The 17535-nt window shown below is 41.3% G+C and overlaps 1 protein-coding gene across 1 annotated transcript in view; it reads left to right on the top strand.

Moving 5' to 3' along the window:
- adgrv1 (adhesion G protein-coupled receptor V1) overlaps window positions 1–17535 on the top strand; it is a gene marked incomplete at its 5' end in the record, with an annotated part of 98736 nt that overhangs the window by 39555 nt on the left and 41646 nt on the right. Inside the window, 17 exons of the mRNA XM_080500134.1 lie at window positions 107–247; window positions 449–669; window positions 751–1030; window positions 1138–1281; window positions 1633–1804; window positions 2000–2141; window positions 2231–2793; window positions 2908–3171; window positions 3649–3766; window positions 3860–4031; window positions 4152–4394; window positions 5526–5933; window positions 6593–6765; window positions 6883–7129; window positions 7279–7418; window positions 8183–8343; window positions 8726–8826. Coding sequence (XP_080356260.1) covers window positions 107–247; window positions 449–669; window positions 751–1030; window positions 1138–1281; window positions 1633–1804; window positions 2000–2141; window positions 2231–2793; window positions 2908–3171; window positions 3649–3766; window positions 3860–4031; window positions 4152–4394; window positions 5526–5933; window positions 6593–6765; window positions 6883–7129; window positions 7279–7418; window positions 8183–8343; window positions 8726–8826 — 3690 coding nt within the window. The remainder of the gene's footprint in view (window positions 1–106; window positions 248–448; window positions 670–750; window positions 1031–1137; window positions 1282–1632; window positions 1805–1999; window positions 2142–2230; window positions 2794–2907; window positions 3172–3648; window positions 3767–3859; window positions 4032–4151; window positions 4395–5525; window positions 5934–6592; window positions 6766–6882; window positions 7130–7278; window positions 7419–8182; window positions 8344–8725; window positions 8827–17535) is intronic.

Below are 17535 nucleotides of genomic sequence, written 5' to 3'. Positions count from 1 at the left end.
CTTTGGTTAACAAAATGAGACAGGACGTGGATTTATGGAAGGACTATCCATTGTGTTGCAAGGGTTTCATTTCCTGATGTGACATTGTCTTGTTTATGTTTTTCAGATAGAGAAGTTTGGTGACCCGAATGGAATTGTCCAGTTCACTGCGGATGCTCTACGAGAACGCATCTATAATGAATCTACAGAAGCACTCAACATTTCCCTGTTGATCACTCGCAGAGAAGGTGTCATGGGAAATGTCACGGTAGGATTAAATCTAAAAAGTCATTCACTTTTTTTAATCATATTAATTTGCCTTTATTTATTCAGGAGAAGCACATTGAGATTAATAATCTCTTTTGCAAGCTTGTCCTGATAGCAATACATAATATGAATGGTCATGCTGGGAGTTGCTACAAATGACCTTTTTTTCTTTATTGTGAACACTGCCGCATCTTCATCTCAGGTGCACTGGCAGATACAGAGTGACTCAGATGTGTCAGGTGACTTCCTGGCTTTAGCTGGCACAGTGATCATTTTGGAAGGACAAAGAGAAGCAGAGATTGTCCTCAGCCTGATGCCTGACACAGTGCCAGAGCTGGAGGAGCTCTACATTGTCCAGCTCACTGCAGTGGAGGGTGGTGCAACTCTTGATGCCAACCCTACACTGACCAGAACTTTTATCAGGTTTGACTTTATTTTACAGTCAATTTATAAACAATTTGTGGAAATGTTAAACATTTAATTATCTTTTTCTTTCACAATTAGGGTGCTTTCTAACGATGAGCCACACGGTGTCTTTTCCCTGAACCCTGAGCAACAGTCTGTAGTTGTGGCGGGTTCTGGGTCAGAGGTCACCAGAGTTCTAAATTTGAATGTGACACGACTTGCTGGACTGTTTGGAAATGCAAGTGTCGGCTACAGAATCATTGGAGGGATTGATGAAGTGATGGACATGGAGGAGATACTGGGAGGACAAGCTGCAGGAAGGATCATTTTGAAGGAGGGGCAGAAATATGGTGGCATCACTTTGCCCATCGGTGACCAGGTAAGGAAGAAAATGCTAACTGGAACTGACACATCGACAATATTTTAAAGTATTTAGTTTAACAACATAAATATCCTTTTTCCTGTTTCTGCCCACTTGTCATTTAGGTTTATTTGTCAGAAGGTTCGAGCTTCACAGCACAGCTCACTGACGTTAGACTTCTCAGCGCTGTCCTCGGTGCTCTGCCTCGTGTCCTTCAGGAAGACAGTGTTGCCACGGTAACTGTGCCCGAAGAAGCTGCCAGTTCAGAGGTGATTTGTTTATGTGTATTTTATTTTATACACAATAGCAAGAATGGTTTAAATAAATATGACCTACATTACTAAATAACACAGATACAAAATGTTTTATGTACATAATGCAGCTGTATTCAGTCACAGTTTAATATGTCAAACAGATACAAACACAATGTGTTAACTCATACTAACATTTCTTTGGTACAAACTTTAATATAATTAAAGTACTTATATCGCAGCTGTGAAATGTGAGCTACTGTTTATGGTTTGATATGTAACTGCAAGTTACATATTATTTGTCTTTACTGCAAATATTTCACCACCAAGAAACATCATTAACTTTCCTTTTTCACTGGTATTATACAGGTTGGCTTTGCCTCTGTGGCTCTCCTGGTTTCAAATGTAGAAATGGGGAGGTGTGAGGCAAAGGTGACCCGAAAAGGGCTTTTTGGGGACATCACAGTGCAGTGGAAAGTCGGGTACCCTTCAGGACAGATTGTGCCTGGCTTTAAAACAGGGGCTATCACTCCAAGCACAGGTAAGACTGAGCACAACAATTCAATAGCAGGCCACATGATTTATTCCTATTAGAATATCAGATATTCATTCCGATGACTGTGCCTGTACTCCACACACTTGTGATGTGATTATTCAGCTTTTTCAGTTATACTAACCTTATTAACAGGAGGCTGCCTTTTTAACTGGTGGTAATGTGGACTTTCTTCACACTCAGGCTCATTGACTCTGGCCCATGGGGAGAGGAGTAAAGCCATACCTCTTACAGCTGTTGCTGATACAGAAGAGCCAGCTGTTTATGCCATACACCTCACCACTGCCACATCCAGCTCTGCTGCACCGGCTGCTATCAAATTCAGGTAGTTGCTTTATAGCTTTTGGAAACTGTGCATTAAAATGCAGCCTTCTTATTACTCCCTTGGTCTCACTTTCATATCTGTCCACACAGATCAGGGTTTATTGTGGCTGAAGTGGAGCCCCTGGGGGTCTACCAGTTTGCCCCTATTTCCCGCCAGCTTGTGATTGCAGAGGACATCCAGACTATAACACTTTACGTTCAGAGACTTTACGGTTCTCGTAGCAACACCACCCAGCTCACTTATAGGACGACATCAGGCAGTGCAGCTGCAGGGGAGGACTTTGTCGCTGTGCCAGATGGCAGCTTGATCTTCGACTCACCTCGTCAAACCAAGTCTTCACTCCAGCTTTCAATACTTGACGACTCCCTCTCAGAGCCTGATGAGTACTTTCATGTAAACCTCACGGATGCTCAGGTCCTTAATCCAGACTCAGCTTGGCGAGGTGTCTCTCCTCGCCTCAACACGCCGCACAGTGTGGCCACTATTACCATCCTTGCCAGTGACGTGACTGGTGGCGTGCTCAGTATTGGACCCGGGCTGATCCAAGTACCAGAGGATGGAGAAGGCCAGCAGGAGAGACGGGTGGTCCTGAGGGTGCGCAGGTCTGACAGTGACGCTGGGGCCGTGAGGGTTCGGGTGCAAGCCTATGGAGGTATGTGTGACCTTTGTTGTGTTTCTCTTTTTATATTGAGGTCAATATACTAAGGTCATTGATTTGATGGCACTTTCACAGTTCTAACTTGTGTTGCTCTGTGGCTCCATCTAGATGGAAGTACAACACCTGTTCCCTTCTCTCTGGACCCGGCTGCAACTCTCGCGAAGGAAGAGGAGGACTTCCGTTTGCAGTCCACTACAGTATTCCTACAGGCCGGCCAGAGTGAGGCCGAGCTCATCCTGCTCATCCTGGATGACTCAGAGCCTGAAGGGCAAGAAGTATTCTACGTCTACCTCAGTGATCCAGAGGGTGGGGCGCAGATCACAGACAGTCCAGACCAGGGCTTTGGAGCATTTGCCAAAATCACAATTCTTGGTAATATAAATGTTCAACTTTTACTCTGTACTTTTTGAAATCTCACCCTCGATAGTCTGACAATATTAAAACACAAGTATTCATGCTATTTAAGTCAAATAGACACCTTGGAAATTCTGACACTATTATTTTGGACCAAGTGGTTACTGTTGTTGTTTATGATGTCTTACATGTAGAAGAGTGCTTTTCGAAACTGCTCATGCAGCTCTTCCACTATTTAAAAAAAAAAAAAAAGCAAAGTTTTAAATGGGCCTGTTTTGCTGTTTCAGGGATTGATTGCAGAGTTGAGTTTTATTTCACTAATGCAAATTATTTGCAATACTCTTTCACCGGTCTGCTGCAGATTTGATGGGATTCTTTTTACATAAATGTTGTAGTGTTTTCTTTTTAAAATACATTGCACAGACTTCAGCCGGACTGTATAATAAATTGCAAAGTAACTTTAACTACCTGTTATTTATCTTTGTTGTGGAACAGGAAGTGACCTCCATAATGGCATTGTGGGGTTTAGTCTTAATTCTTTGACGGGTCAAATACTGGATGAGGATTCAGAGAACAGGACAACTGTGCTCTATCTAGAGAGACAAGAGAACAGGTAAGAAAGGTTAATCAACTGTCACCAAGATCTGACTCCTCTATACTTTGTGATTAATTTGTGTGCTTAAAAATAAATAAATACTTGTTTCAGAGCATTTGAGGATGTACATGTCTTCTGGAGAGCAACATTCAGCAGAGCGACTCCGAGTCTCATCAGTAATGGACTCAGCTTAACCACAGAGCTTGTGCAGACATCAGGAACAACAATCTGCAGGAGAGGAGAGATCATTTGCGCGCTCACTCTCGAGGTTCAGGATGATGAGGTAGATTGGCCGAAAGCAATTTGTCACCTTTATGATGTTGAATTTTGCTTTGTGAAGCTATATGATAAAATGAGGAGCACCATTTCAAACGATCATTGTTAGTGACTGTCATTGCTGTAGGACCCTGAGTTCCAGGCCTGGTTCTTGGTGGAAATTTATCGGGTGGGTGCTGGAGCTGCCATCAATGAGACCGCCCGTTTTGCCAACGTCACCCTGGCAGAGAGCGACAACCCACAAGGCCTTGTGTATTTCGCCGTGGGCCACAGACTGCCGATAGCCACTCTGATGACCACAAGACTCAGTCTCCAGGTTTACAGACGAGCCAGCACTGCTTCATCCATGTCTGTACAATATCGCACAGTGGTAAGACACAACCACAGTGTGTGTGTGAAGAAACACAGTTCATATATTGTCCAATGTGTTACATACCAAGTACGTTTTTCATTCACTCTTGGTTTGGAAAGGCCTTGTAACTATTTGCATCTATAATGAGAAATGAATGAATGCTTTCTAAATTTAAAGCTGCTAGTGTTGACTGGTTATGCTGAGGTTAATAATCTCATGGCCTTTTAACAGACACACATTCAATTAAAAATGATTATTGTCATATGCAAAGTAAAGAAATGTGTTTCCCTATACAATGAAATTCTTCAATGGTATATCAATTCATATGATTAAGGGACATTATAAAAGAAAACATGGATCTTTTAAAATCAACCTAAACACTCGGTTGGACTGAGCCATTGCATTCGATTTCTTAGGCTTATCTTTAAGAATAAGCTGTTTTGCCATTACATGGTACTTCTGGACTTGCATGTCATATTGATTCAGTAAACGTCTCCAGAATAATGTGGAATCTAAAATAATACACAAAGTAACGTTCTTAAAGTAAAGCAATTCTATACTTTTATTTTAAAACTTCACGGCCAATACTGCATTAACTTGATATTTTTCTTATTTTTAACTTTTTCTTAATATCGAGTCTTCACATTGTCTACAGTTATGTCCAACATATGTACAGCTTGAACTAATTTTTATTTCTATTAATGGAGTTCAAAGGGATTCAAGTTTCCCTCTCTCAACACCTCTTTAATCTCACTGCTACCCTCCTTTCCTCTGAGGTATTATGTTGGGAGATATATACACTCATCTCAAGAGGCACACACATCTTTTGATACACAAGATGAAAGAGAGTGTCCAGTGCACTCAACACCGATCAGAAATCTCACAGAGGCACATGGCTGGGTCATCTGCTTTCATCTCTCATGGCAGATGTGGTACAATAGCTCTGTGGCGTAATAACAGCTTTGGTCTCCATTTGGCTTATATTATGCTTGATCGTAGCTGCTACAAAAAACGATTGTATTCTTGTACCCTTGTATTATAAGGCACAATACATAAATATGGCTTTGAACCTTTTTGAAGCTCCCTGACATACTGCTTAAGCAATGCAAAGAGATTTCACCTAAAACAATGTCTTTTAATTGCCTCTAGGAGCTTCCCAGGGAAGATGTGGTGGGTCCCTCCATAATCTGGCCTGCGAAAGCCGGTATGGACTTTCCTAAACAGGAGGGTCTACTAACCTTCAATATGGGGCATCGTAATACGTCACTGGACATCTACCTGACCCCTGACCTTGCCTCATCTTTTCCCACGCCCAAGCGCTTCCAGGTTGAGCTATACAATCCCACAGGGGGCGCTACAGTGCACTCTCAGTTTGGCCTTGCCAATGTGACTGTGGTGTCAAATGCAGCAAGTGAAGCTGTGTGGGTCTTACTGGATCAGTTACAACAGCCCCTTGACTCAAATATAATGAACCAGGTGCTGCACGGATTGATGAATAAAGTCACTGCACCTCTTACTCGTGAGCAGATGATCGCCGTGCTTGACGCTCTGGGGAAGGTAAGATGGCTGTTCACTCTGTCATTTGTTTCAAGTCTTTTAAAGGTTACAGAATGTGAATGGTTTATGAACAGTATTAATCTTAATGGTAATTTTCCTGAAAAGCACAAGTCATTTTCTCTGCCTGGTTTGGCATCTCTAACTTGGTGCAGATTGCATATGGTTAATCCTTAGAGTGCAGTGATTTCAGTGATTGTGTGTCAAACCGCTTTGCAAAAGGGGAACACATCACTTCGTGTGTGCTACTCTTCTACATCTGAGAAATAGTTTGTCACCGTAAAATATTTTGGTTGTCATTCAACAAAAGTGCTGCTGTCGCTACACTGTTCTGACATCTGAAAACATACTGCTCTCTCTTGGCCTGCAGACAAGCCAAGACAACATTGCAGTTTAATATGAAAGGGTATGTGGAGGACAGAGGAGAATTGAGTTGCACTGCTAGAGGATGCAAGGAGGCTTATTTATGACAAGCAAGTGAGAAGAAGATAAGGAGACGCCGCAGAAAATGCTACGTTAACTCATAATGGAACACTAACAAGTTGCAAAACACTGAATCTTGGTTTGAAGATGGCTTAAGGACCGGTCATATGTATATCAGAAGCTGTGCATTGCATTGCAACTTACAAGTCTTTTCTACCCTGTCGTTTCTCCTGATCAAGGTGCTTGCGGAGGCAGAAAGGACACTATTGCAAGAGAGCAGCCGCAATTTGACCTATGACCTGTTGTGTGCCTTGGTCAATCCCAACCGAATCGACACTCGAGGCCTTAGTCACCTTGCTGAGATGGCTGAGCGATTTGCATTCTCCCTGCTCACTCAAAGCCAATGTGAAATGTGAGTGTTGGAAACCAACTCACTTCCAGGTTGAGCTTGGGGGGGTTTCAGGTTTTCGCCTTACCTTACAATGTATGTTACATCACACGTGTTTGTGTGGGTCTGTGGTCTCTGCAGAAAAGGCACCGTCCTGGAGACATGTCCCTATATGACCATCTCTGCCTTCCAGTGGTACCCCACACAGATCAACGGGCACAAATTCAGGGGCCGTAATACAGACTTCTTCCAGCTCCCAGACGCCCTGCTGGCTGTACCAGCAGTCCCGACAACAGACTGCAGGAACCTCAGCAGGATTCAGCTGACCGAGTTCAAAACGGAACACTGGTTTCTTAGCAATGATACAAACACTGCTCTCAATGAGAAGGTAGGAAAGTACAGGGCGAGTTCAGCATATGAAACAACAATAAGCTTGTTTAAACAGCAGGTGGCAGTGTCGACTTGATATACATCTGTCATTAATTTTTTAGTCACTGCGTTAAATTCTCCCCCTCTCTTGTCTCTGTTTGTACAAAGGTATTCTCAGTCACCCTCCAGGACAGAGGGTCACGACCTCTTGAAGATGGCAATGAGGTGGTGTATCGTATCCACACCCCCGGACAGCAGGTTAAGCCGGGCCAGTCTGTGTGCCTTCTCTGGAACCAGACCACTGCAAGGTAATGCTCCACAGACACATGTATTCTGACTTATGCACAACCAATCCCAGCAAATACATAATTAAGCTTTAAATCTCAAAATCTCAAAATCTTTTCATTGTGATTGATTATTTCAATGTAATTTAGTAATAGCAGTGGGGTTTTTTTTATTGTTTAAGTATGTCTAGAAAATACTAGAAAATTTTTTTTCTTCACAAACTCTAATTCATCTCAACTGAGAGAATTGTTGTCTCACTCTGACACTATACAAATATTAATAACCATCCAAAGTTCCTTCCAGAAGGGCAAAAGTCCAAGTTTTTTCTGTCAGGCCTCTGTTTGGCCATCTTTCTGTTCAATATCTACGCATTCTGTCCTCTGTCCTCCATCTTGGACCGGGTCTGTTGAGGACATTCCTGGGGTGTGGAACAAGACTTGGCTGGAACACTCTGTTACAAGTTAAAAAAAATAAAAAAAAAAAATGGCTGGCTTTGGTATGCCAGCGCAGCTATTTGGACAACATACACCAGGAAACAAAAGTGATTATTTCACTGATATCGAAAGAGACCAAATGGAAAGGAAGAACACAGCTAAATACTAAATTCATACTTGATACCTGAACAATTTAGGTCACGAAAACACCAAAAAGGCCCAAAAACCAAAGAACAAGTAGTGCAGGTTTAGCGATATGAGAATAGGTCCCTCATATTTCTTTTTTAACCTGTATTTCATCACTCACTGTTGTTTTGTCCCGTCCTCTTGTGCCTTCTTCTCATCTCCTCCAGTTGGTCATCAGATGGTCAGTACTGCAGGGTTCTGAAGGAAAGTGGGAATTATGTTGAATGTGCATGCTCCCACTTGTCCATCTATGCAGCCCACGCTGAGTTTGCTTTGCTCGCATCCTACAACGACGCCTTCTATGCCTCAGGATTCATCTGTATCTCAGGTAAAAACGTACTTTCAGCTGTTTTTCTGTTGAGTTTTTTGTGTTCAAACTTTCTTTTCTTTAAGCTTTTAGTATGTTGCAACATTTCCACAATGTGATTTGCTCATTTATTAATAAAGTGCCTGCCTCACGGTGAGATAGTCTCCAGTTCAAGTTCTGGTTCAGGAGCCCTTCTGTGTGGAGTTTGCATGTTTCTTCTTTGACATCAATGGACTTTCTACTCGGGTTTCTCCCACATCCAAAAAACATGGATTTCACACTAATTGGTGAATAACATCAGACTGATGTCAGACTGTCTCTTTGTGTTTGCAATGTTGTGAGTGGTGACCTGTCCGTGGAGTGACCTCCTGGGACTGACTCCCCTGTGTGTGTTCATCCTCAGGTTTTGCCTTGGCCATCATATCCCACACTCTCTGCTCCCGATTCCCCATGTTTTCTGCCAAACTCCTCACCCACATGATGGTGGGCTGCCTTGGAACTCAGGTAATACCATTGTTCTCATCTTATTGCATCAGTCTGTAGTGCTTCATTGAGCTGATAATGCTTTATTGGTTTATTTGGCATTTTCAACAGTTTGCATGTACTGATTGTCTATAAAGACCTGAATGCAGATGGATAGAGGACCTTTGGGAATTGTTGCAGAGGCATTCATCTTTCTGTGCTTTATGGATCAGGGAATCCAATCTAGTAGATGTGTGTGTGTGTGAGTTACATACATTAACCCAGATGTAATGTGTGTGGTGCAATACACACTTTCACTTTTTAGGCATGCAAGAGGTTTGAGCACAAACATAGATAGATGGGCTTCAATAAAATGATAATTTGAGTGAGATTGAACACACTCGCACACAAACACACGTAGATATGCTGCTACCCGCTCTCATTAGCAGCGAGATATGTCACAAGTATTTTCTTGGAAATGTGCATAGACGTGGACACACACCATCGAATGTCGTCGGTTGCGTAGCTTGCGGGCCGGCGCGTCCTGACAACGCAACCATGCCCCCCCGCACCCTCTCCCATTAAAAACGCAAGCTGTCACATAACCCATGAGCGAGGTAGATATGTGGCTACAGGTTCGTCTCTCTGCTGGTCCCCATCATGTGTGTGTGTGTATGTGCGCGTGTGCATGTGCGTGACTGAGTGCGGGACTGGTAATTTTCCACAGGTCCCCCCTCTCTTTGGTTGACAAACACGAGTCCTTTGTAAAGCAGTCCTTGGGGGCTAGCCACCTTGGACTCAGCCTGTTTATGGCCCAGACAGAGCCCCTGAACCTGAAAGGGTTTTGGATGGAAATTTCCATCCTCTTCTCTTTCCTTGTTGATACTTTACTGTATATTGAAGCCTTCCTCCTTGCATCTGCACGCGTCGGAGGTTGTACTATAGTTTAGAAAGTTCTGTGTATATCTGTTGCCTTCTAGTCAAGCGTGGCTTGTTTTATTTCCAGAGAGTCGAGTTCGAGACCAGAATGAATGCGTTCTCAGATATTAAGACGTTTCCTCCAAGTGATCGTCCAATACTACTGTGCAAAATGTGCCGACTTAAAATAGGCAAATTGACGTCATTTGTCTTCTCTCAAATATGCACTTTATCTTTCCTCTGAAAAAGCTAACCAATAAAAGCAAACCAATGTTCTTTTTTTTTTTTTTTTCAAAAGCCCTCGGGAACAAATTTGTTTGTGTAGTCTGTTTTTCTGTAACCTCTTTTCTCTTATCTATTTGTGTCCAGCACATAAACCTGCCTTAAGGTGTTGAGTTAGAAAGTTCCTACCACAATCCCCCTTAATGAGGTTATTGTACCAATTATTCAAACAGTTGCATGTTTTTAATGTTGGATGAATGAGAAGACACATTTTGTTACAGCTTGCCTGCTTTTTTTATATATTAAACATCCACAAGATGAGGTGTTGAGTGAATACAAATATATAAAACAGGTAAGTTACATAATTAACCACATACTGAAGTCCCTCTTGTACTTCCTCTTGTCATTGTTTTTTGTTTTTTTTTACCATTCTCTGTCAGGGAAATTCTTTTACACTCACTCATCCCTTGAAATCTTCTTTCAAGTACCATAAGATAGCATTTTAAAAAGGAAAAGCTCATATCTGGAACCATACAGAGAGTGAGACTAGTGATGAGTTTAAATAATTCAGACAAAAACATGAGGGTATACCATATTTTGCTGCAGAAAGATATGATTCTCCATGTTTTGTTGTCTCTATATGACAGTTTAGTTTCATTTTAATGCAACTTTCATTTCTAAGCAGGTTCAATGTCTATGTTTGTTGTTGGTGGTGGTTTTATCTGAGGCCTCACCCTGCTGCTGTGTCATTAAACAGTCACTAAAGATGAGATAATGTCATTGGAACACATTAAAGTGTGTTGATAAAAAAATGTGATTATTTGGCCTTTTGGAATATGAAATACATCCTGACGATGGACTTACAAGCTCATGTATGCATTTGGAAGTGAGTCCGTTAATTTCTTTATCAAAAGGAAGCGGATCCTGGCTCTTTAGTGAAATATATGTGATGATTGATATGTGATGAATGGTTCCTAAAACTGACGATCTCAGGGTTGCTTTGGTTGCACCATTGATCACAAGTATCAGATATAGCTCGAGCCACCTATGACAGAGTGGGCACTCCATCTGTGGTAGCTGTAGTTAGTCACTGCCTGTGCCCTCTGTGTGGAGAAAATTAAAGCTTCCAGTTTGATTAATCGCTTTCTGCTGCGGCTACAGTCTACCAGAAGGAAGTAGAATAAAGTCCCTGCTCCGTGTGAATGTTTGAGAGTTCAGAGGAGGTCGAAGAGAGAAAGAATGTCGAGGCTTGTACATCAATTTACTGAGTTTATAATTATTGTCTGAATAATCTGACATGTTCACACAAGTGTAACAGACCTGTGGGCCCCAGAATAGTACAAGTAGTTGTTAGATAATCACGAAAGGAGTCAAACTGGAGTGGGAACATGAGCAAGACTGGAGATTGAGTATCCATCACTGTGAATTCGTAAAGTTATAAGCAGACAGTAAATATATTGCATATAGAAGGTCAAATTATAAAAACATTGAAACTTTATTTAAGATGGCATATGTTAGGTGTTGAAAAATAACCTTATTCATGCATCAAAAGTTAGAAATAGAAGCTTTCTGAAGGGTGAAGCAGGGAATCAATCTTTTTTCAAGACATCTACAAGGCGACACAGTGCTGCTGGAAAGAGGGAGGAAGACGTCAGACCTCCTACTGAAAAAAAAATAAATGATTTGTCCAAAACACTGCCCCTAGCAAGAGTGGTCTCATGCTTGATCATTGTGTTTTTTTTAGCATGCTGTGTGTGCACACATGTCTAAAGCAGCAGTTTGTTCTCACCTCAGCAGGGAAACTGAGGACTGAAATTTAAACACATGATACAGATCATGGATGCATATGATGTTTCATTCTGTGTGAAACTTTTGGTTTCAAAAACCTTTATAATCTGGTATGGCGAGTTTGGAATTTATGTTTGTTGTCATCTGAAGCAATCACAAAAAGATAAGTGATAAAATCCCACAAGCATGTGAGGGCAGCTTTTACAAGGCAGCATGACACCCAGCAGGACCAAAAACAACAGATAACAAAAGAGCACGTGAGCTCGATGAGAACTAACAGCCATCATGCTCAACGACTGCTGCAGACACAAATTATGTCTCAGTACCAGAAGTCGTAGGTTCATCTTGGCAATAGAGAGAAGTTTTAAACATAACAATAGACCTCATCCATCCATCCATCTTTGATACAATGTTATCCACCTGTGGGTCAAGGGAAGTTGGAGCCAATCCCAGCAAAGTCAGAAATACACCTCGGGCAGGTCACCAGTGCATCACAGGGCAAACACAGAGAGACAATCAGTCCCACGCATATCGTCACTTTAGAAATACACATTTCACCATTGAGACTGTGGAAGAAAAAGATTAAACCCAAACACCCACAGGAAGATCATCCACTGTCCCCACAGAATTGATACACTAGTTCCCCTTTCGGTTAGTTTCTCTCTGGGAAAAAAAAAGTCCCACAGAAAAATGTGATTTATTATGTTGGAAGGACGCCATTGAAATTCCCTTGTTTATTTGCTCCAAGTCGCTCAAAGATTAACCTTTCCCATCAAGATTCATAAACACAGACTTTGATTATACGAGCCCATTTCTTTTAGTGCAAGTTTTGAAGTTGATGACTCATTTCAGCCCAGTGTTTGTGTAGTGAATACATTTGTCTCAGGCTTTGATGGTTCAGCCTAAATGCTGGCGATAGATGTTGAAAGTTAGAGATTTTGCCATTTTTCTATGCCAAACTTTTTCATTGATTGTTTTGTTTAGATTTTTCTATCTTATTGGAACAGATATACATGTTCTTAAATGAATCAAACTGTATTTATTGTTTTTCTGTGTGGTCTATCTTTGCTGGTTATATAGAAATTCACAAATGATAGCAGAACCAGCAAGGTCAGATGAGTTTGATATTTTGGAAATGCAATGGGCTTCTCCTAATATCTTTGTTATCATTCAGATGTATACCTTCAACATTTATTTTAGAGAGGAGACAGAGGGTGCCCTTATCCATATAGCTTCCAATGTGAGAATAAAATCATGTTTCCAAACATGTGTACGAGGGACACTCTGTGTGTGTGTGTGTGTGTGTGTGTGTGTGTGTGTGTGTGTGTGTGTGTGTGTGTGTGTGTGTGTGTGTGTGTGTGTGTGTGTGTGTGTGTGTGTGTGTGTGTGTGTGTGTGTGTGTGTGTGTGTGTGTGCTTGAAAACACATATTCAGGAAAGAAAAATCTAATCTTGATCTCTCCCACAAACAAAACAATTGACGTTCTCGTCCATTGTGACTAGATGGCCATCCATGTGCCAGAAAGCCATTCCCACACACTCAGTGACGTTTTGGCCCCAGTGGTCTCACTGTTTTATTCCAGTCTTTGGGAGGTGTTTAGGTGACTCTTAGTTCTGGTTATAAAGGATTTCCTGTTAGCTCTGGGACTGAGTCCAGCATTCAGAGGTTGGCTCCTTACCCCATAAACGTGTGCACATAAACACACACACTCACATAAATTGACTTGTTTCCCTCTTGTACAACTCCCAAGTCCCGCCATCATTTCCCGTCTCTGAGCAGACAGTAGAAGCTGTCTCACATCTATTTTGAAAGTCCCCTTCTGTTGTGTGTGTGTGTGTGTGTGTGTGTGTGTGTGTGTGTGTGTGTGTGTGTGTGTGTGTGTGTGTGTGTGTGTGTGTGTGTGTGTGTGTGTGTGTGTGTGTGTGTGTGTGTGTGTGTGTGCGTGTGTGTACGTGGAGGAAGTTGCACGAATTGTGCAATCCAAGAATCCACCTTCCTCCTGCTTTCGGTACGCTGCAAAATCAACACAAGTCTCTAAAAGTGAGCGACTCCGCTTTTCCTGAGGAAGTTTATCTGTTCCCATCATTACCCATCAGTCACTATAAGCAGTGAAGTCTTTTTTTTATTTATATGTGTGCACGTGTGTTTCTCTGACATCGGAGAACTAATGAACAGCAATATAATAAAGAATGACTAAATATTTACTCTGTTCTAATGAAGCCCAATGGCCTTGATATGATTTGTTTTTCTAAAGTTTTTTTTTCTGTCAGTTGGAGCTAACAGTGCGCTAGTGTTACTCTGTGTGAGCATCTGTGTGGACAGTGGAGAAGTGAAGATGGCCTCCTGGGAGTTTCATATTACGCTCTTCTGGCTCGTCGAACACCTTTAGCCCCGTGTTTTCCTCACTCCTCTCTATCGGATCAACCTTTTGTCTCGTCAGCAGTATCTTTCTCCTCCATCTCTCTCCTCCGTCTCGCTCACCATTGTGACCTTGTTTTTATTCAGCCTGCTTCTGAATAATGAGGCAAAACTACACAACTAAGTTTATCCTGCACTTCTTCCCCCCATGTTTTCTGTCCACTTGTTCTTTTGCTCATTTCAGTTTTTCATTTACTGAAACTTAATATTGTAAAATGATGAGTAATGTCCTTGCTCCTGTTTTCTGTCCTTTTAATCATTCAGGCAGCTGTTAGTCTTCGCCAGGAGAGGCGACATTATGGGAAGATTTGTTCCCCCCGTCTGTTGCTTTCCTTTCTCTGTATCTACATGAAAGTGGTGCTGCACATGTATGACAATTTTCACAACTATTTCCAAATGCATTTCCCTGAACTCGTTACAGACACTGTAACATCATCAACAGTTGTGTGACATTAAGAAAAACCTTCGGGCGTTTGCTGAAAGCACCTGCATTGTTTGAAAAAAAAAAAGTAAACAAAAACCCAAAAGACATTGTGTTTTAATTTGTACTTCACATTAAGTCATCATTATCTGCTCATTGTTGCTAATGTGTACTTCTTGTAGTGTGTGGCTAGTTGAGTGTTTACTAGTTATTGTGCATTTAATTCAACTCACTTCACTTGTGTGGTGGATTTAGTCGTAATCTTCACTGTCTTGACTTTTTGTGCCTTATTTATTCTTTTGTCGGGTGTGGCCTGATTATTTTCGTCATCGTTGGTTTTTGTGGTTGGGATGAAATGAAGAACTGAAAAAGCCTGTGAAATATGCATCCTGAGCCTGAATACAAACTGAGGTGCAGTGAAAATGCTAACCACTATTCCACTATACCATTGTGGTGTAGTTGCACAGACTGCAGGAAGATATGAAAGAGGCTCACAATTTCAGTATTTTTAAATTTAAATTTAAAACTAACTTTTTTACTGTATAGTCTTTCTATATTTATGCCTAATTGTATTGCCATTTACATTATCCTGTCCTCTTTTGTAAAAAAATTATATTAATTTGAGCTCAATTTCAATCATATTCTCCCTTAAAGTACAGTGGGCAGCCACTGTGCAGTGGAGGGTTACACGTTTCACTACGGGTCCCATAGTGGTGACCTGTTGCAGGGACTATCTTGTTACAAAGCCACCTCTTTGATATCAATCCTCACTCCCTAACAGTGTAGTGTACACTAACATTCATATATGTTATGTATATATGGCATGTATATTTAGTAAATACCAGTGAAAGTGCTCTCTATATATACACAGACTGCCAGCATAGTTGCAGCTCACAGATTTGCTTTCCAGTCACACAAGGGGTCATAAATAACAAGATGAACAAGATTCTTTATTAATAGAGCAGATGAGCCTCTCCCAGCCAGTGGTAGGATTCGAAATCAGTTTTTATGCAGTAAGTTATGTGCGATAGTGTTCTGATTAGTTACTGTAAAAGTCAAACCTGCTCAATCTGCTCGACCATTGTGAATTATGTAGCAGTAACTGTCACTATGTCTTCACAGAGGTTTAAAAGTGTTACGCTTCTGTGTTTCATTAGAAGTGCAGTGTAAGTTTAAAGGACTTGCTGTGGTGTTGCAGGCCGTAACCTACTGCTGGTCTCGATGTATTTCAATCTGTTTTTTGCAAAGTGTGTGTTGTCATCATTACAGGTGACAACAGAAACACTTGAACCTTCCTCTAGAAAAAGAGGAAGCCACGGTGGTTAATGCTCTTTGGCACAACTCTCCAATCAGGTTCCGTTGTTTGTCTTGCACTAGTTGTGAGAAATACGATGGAAGACATCCATGATCAAATCATATGACTTGTAGACTTTGAGGCAAAAGGATACACAACATGCACAAGCTTTAACAAGTTTATCCACTTCTACTCTCATGCAGGGGCATAATAAAGACAGAGCTGTTTTTCTCTTCTGCTCAGTCTTCTTTGTGAAATCTCCCTCCACCAACAGGCAACTTTTTACCTGATTCTGTGGAGTCATTGGGTTTGTCCTCTGGGACTTCAAACAGGACTGCGGACACACACTGGATGATAAACAAAGTGGGTGCCTACAGTTGTCAAAGTCCCCAGTATCCTGTTCTATTTTTGGAGTTTGGCAGCTTGTCTTGCCAAAGCTTTATGTGTAGAGTTGAGTGAACCTGGAGACATGTTTACCCTTAAACTGTTGAGGTCAGTGGTGTGTTGGCATCCGAGCCTGATTTTCACACATGTTTTCTAGGTTAACCTGAACACTGTTTCCATCTAAATGTATCAGAAGACGTGACATACTCATGTTACTCTCATCTGCATATCATTGTTGTCATGTCATTGAAAAGTGTTTAAAACTCTGTCCAGGCATGTCTGCTAATTTACTGCATGAGTGTATGAGTACACGTGAACTGATATTTATTACTTTTGTGGTGAGTAAAATCTGTTTAAACATTCATATCATGAAGGGAGAAACAAGTCTCTGCATTTTCACACGTTTTAAGATTCGACGCAAGTAAGGGTGAGATGAAATGGTAAGAATTAGGGTTGGATTTAGTCTAAAAGTTTTAGCTTTGTTGACATTCTTATCATACTAACATGAAAAATGAAATGCAGCACTCTGCTCTCACTTTAGACAAAATAAATTCTTACTGTATTGTATACATTTAACACAATTAATTTGAAGAGTAGAACAGTAAACAGATAGTTTCATATACAACTGAGGTAGAAAATGTTAAGATTTATGTTTAAGTCTGCAGTAGAAGTGTGTGTGTGTGTGCGTGTGTGTGTGTGCGCACGCGCGTGCACGCACGCGCACGCAAGTGTGATAGATAGATTTAGCTGCTATCTTATGAGCCTGAAATAGTAAATGAGAACTGCTGTACTTCCTCGGTGAATCAGGAAATGGCAAATGAAGGAAGGAAATTGCATGTGGTGTAATCGACTTGCACTGTATCTACAGTAAGGCGTTTTGTTCCTCCGTTATTGGCAAATTAGTTTCAGCTTTTCAGTCTTTTCCTGTACATAATTCTATAATTGGAGTTTAAGATGAGGACAGCTGGCTCTCATCTGAGACCTGGAAAACGTCTATTTTTAGCAATGAAGCCACTAAACAACAACAACAAAACTTTCACATGCATGTGCAGTCTCACATACTACATACACATAATGCATTCACATTAATATTAAGCTAAAAATGCATGGGCATAAACAAGCATGCAGCAAATGTTCACATCATGTGCAAATACCACTGAAACGACCCTCACTACTCTTATACAGTATCACAAAGGCAGGCCTATAGGTTCTGATTACAATAACCTATAGGGGTCACTGTAGCTCCATAGCCAGAGCTAAAGTGCAACAGCAGAGGTGAATGAAACGCCTGATTATTTGAGCACCC

This window comes from Blennius ocellaris (genome assembly GCF_963422515.1).
Source record: "Blennius ocellaris genome assembly, chromosome: 7".
In the NCBI taxonomy this organism is placed as follows: domain Eukaryota; kingdom Metazoa; phylum Chordata; class Actinopteri; order Blenniiformes; family Blenniidae; genus Blennius; species Blennius ocellaris.
The sequence above is the reverse complement of the archived record's forward strand: the minus strand, read 5'-3'. Positions and strand labels throughout refer to the sequence as shown.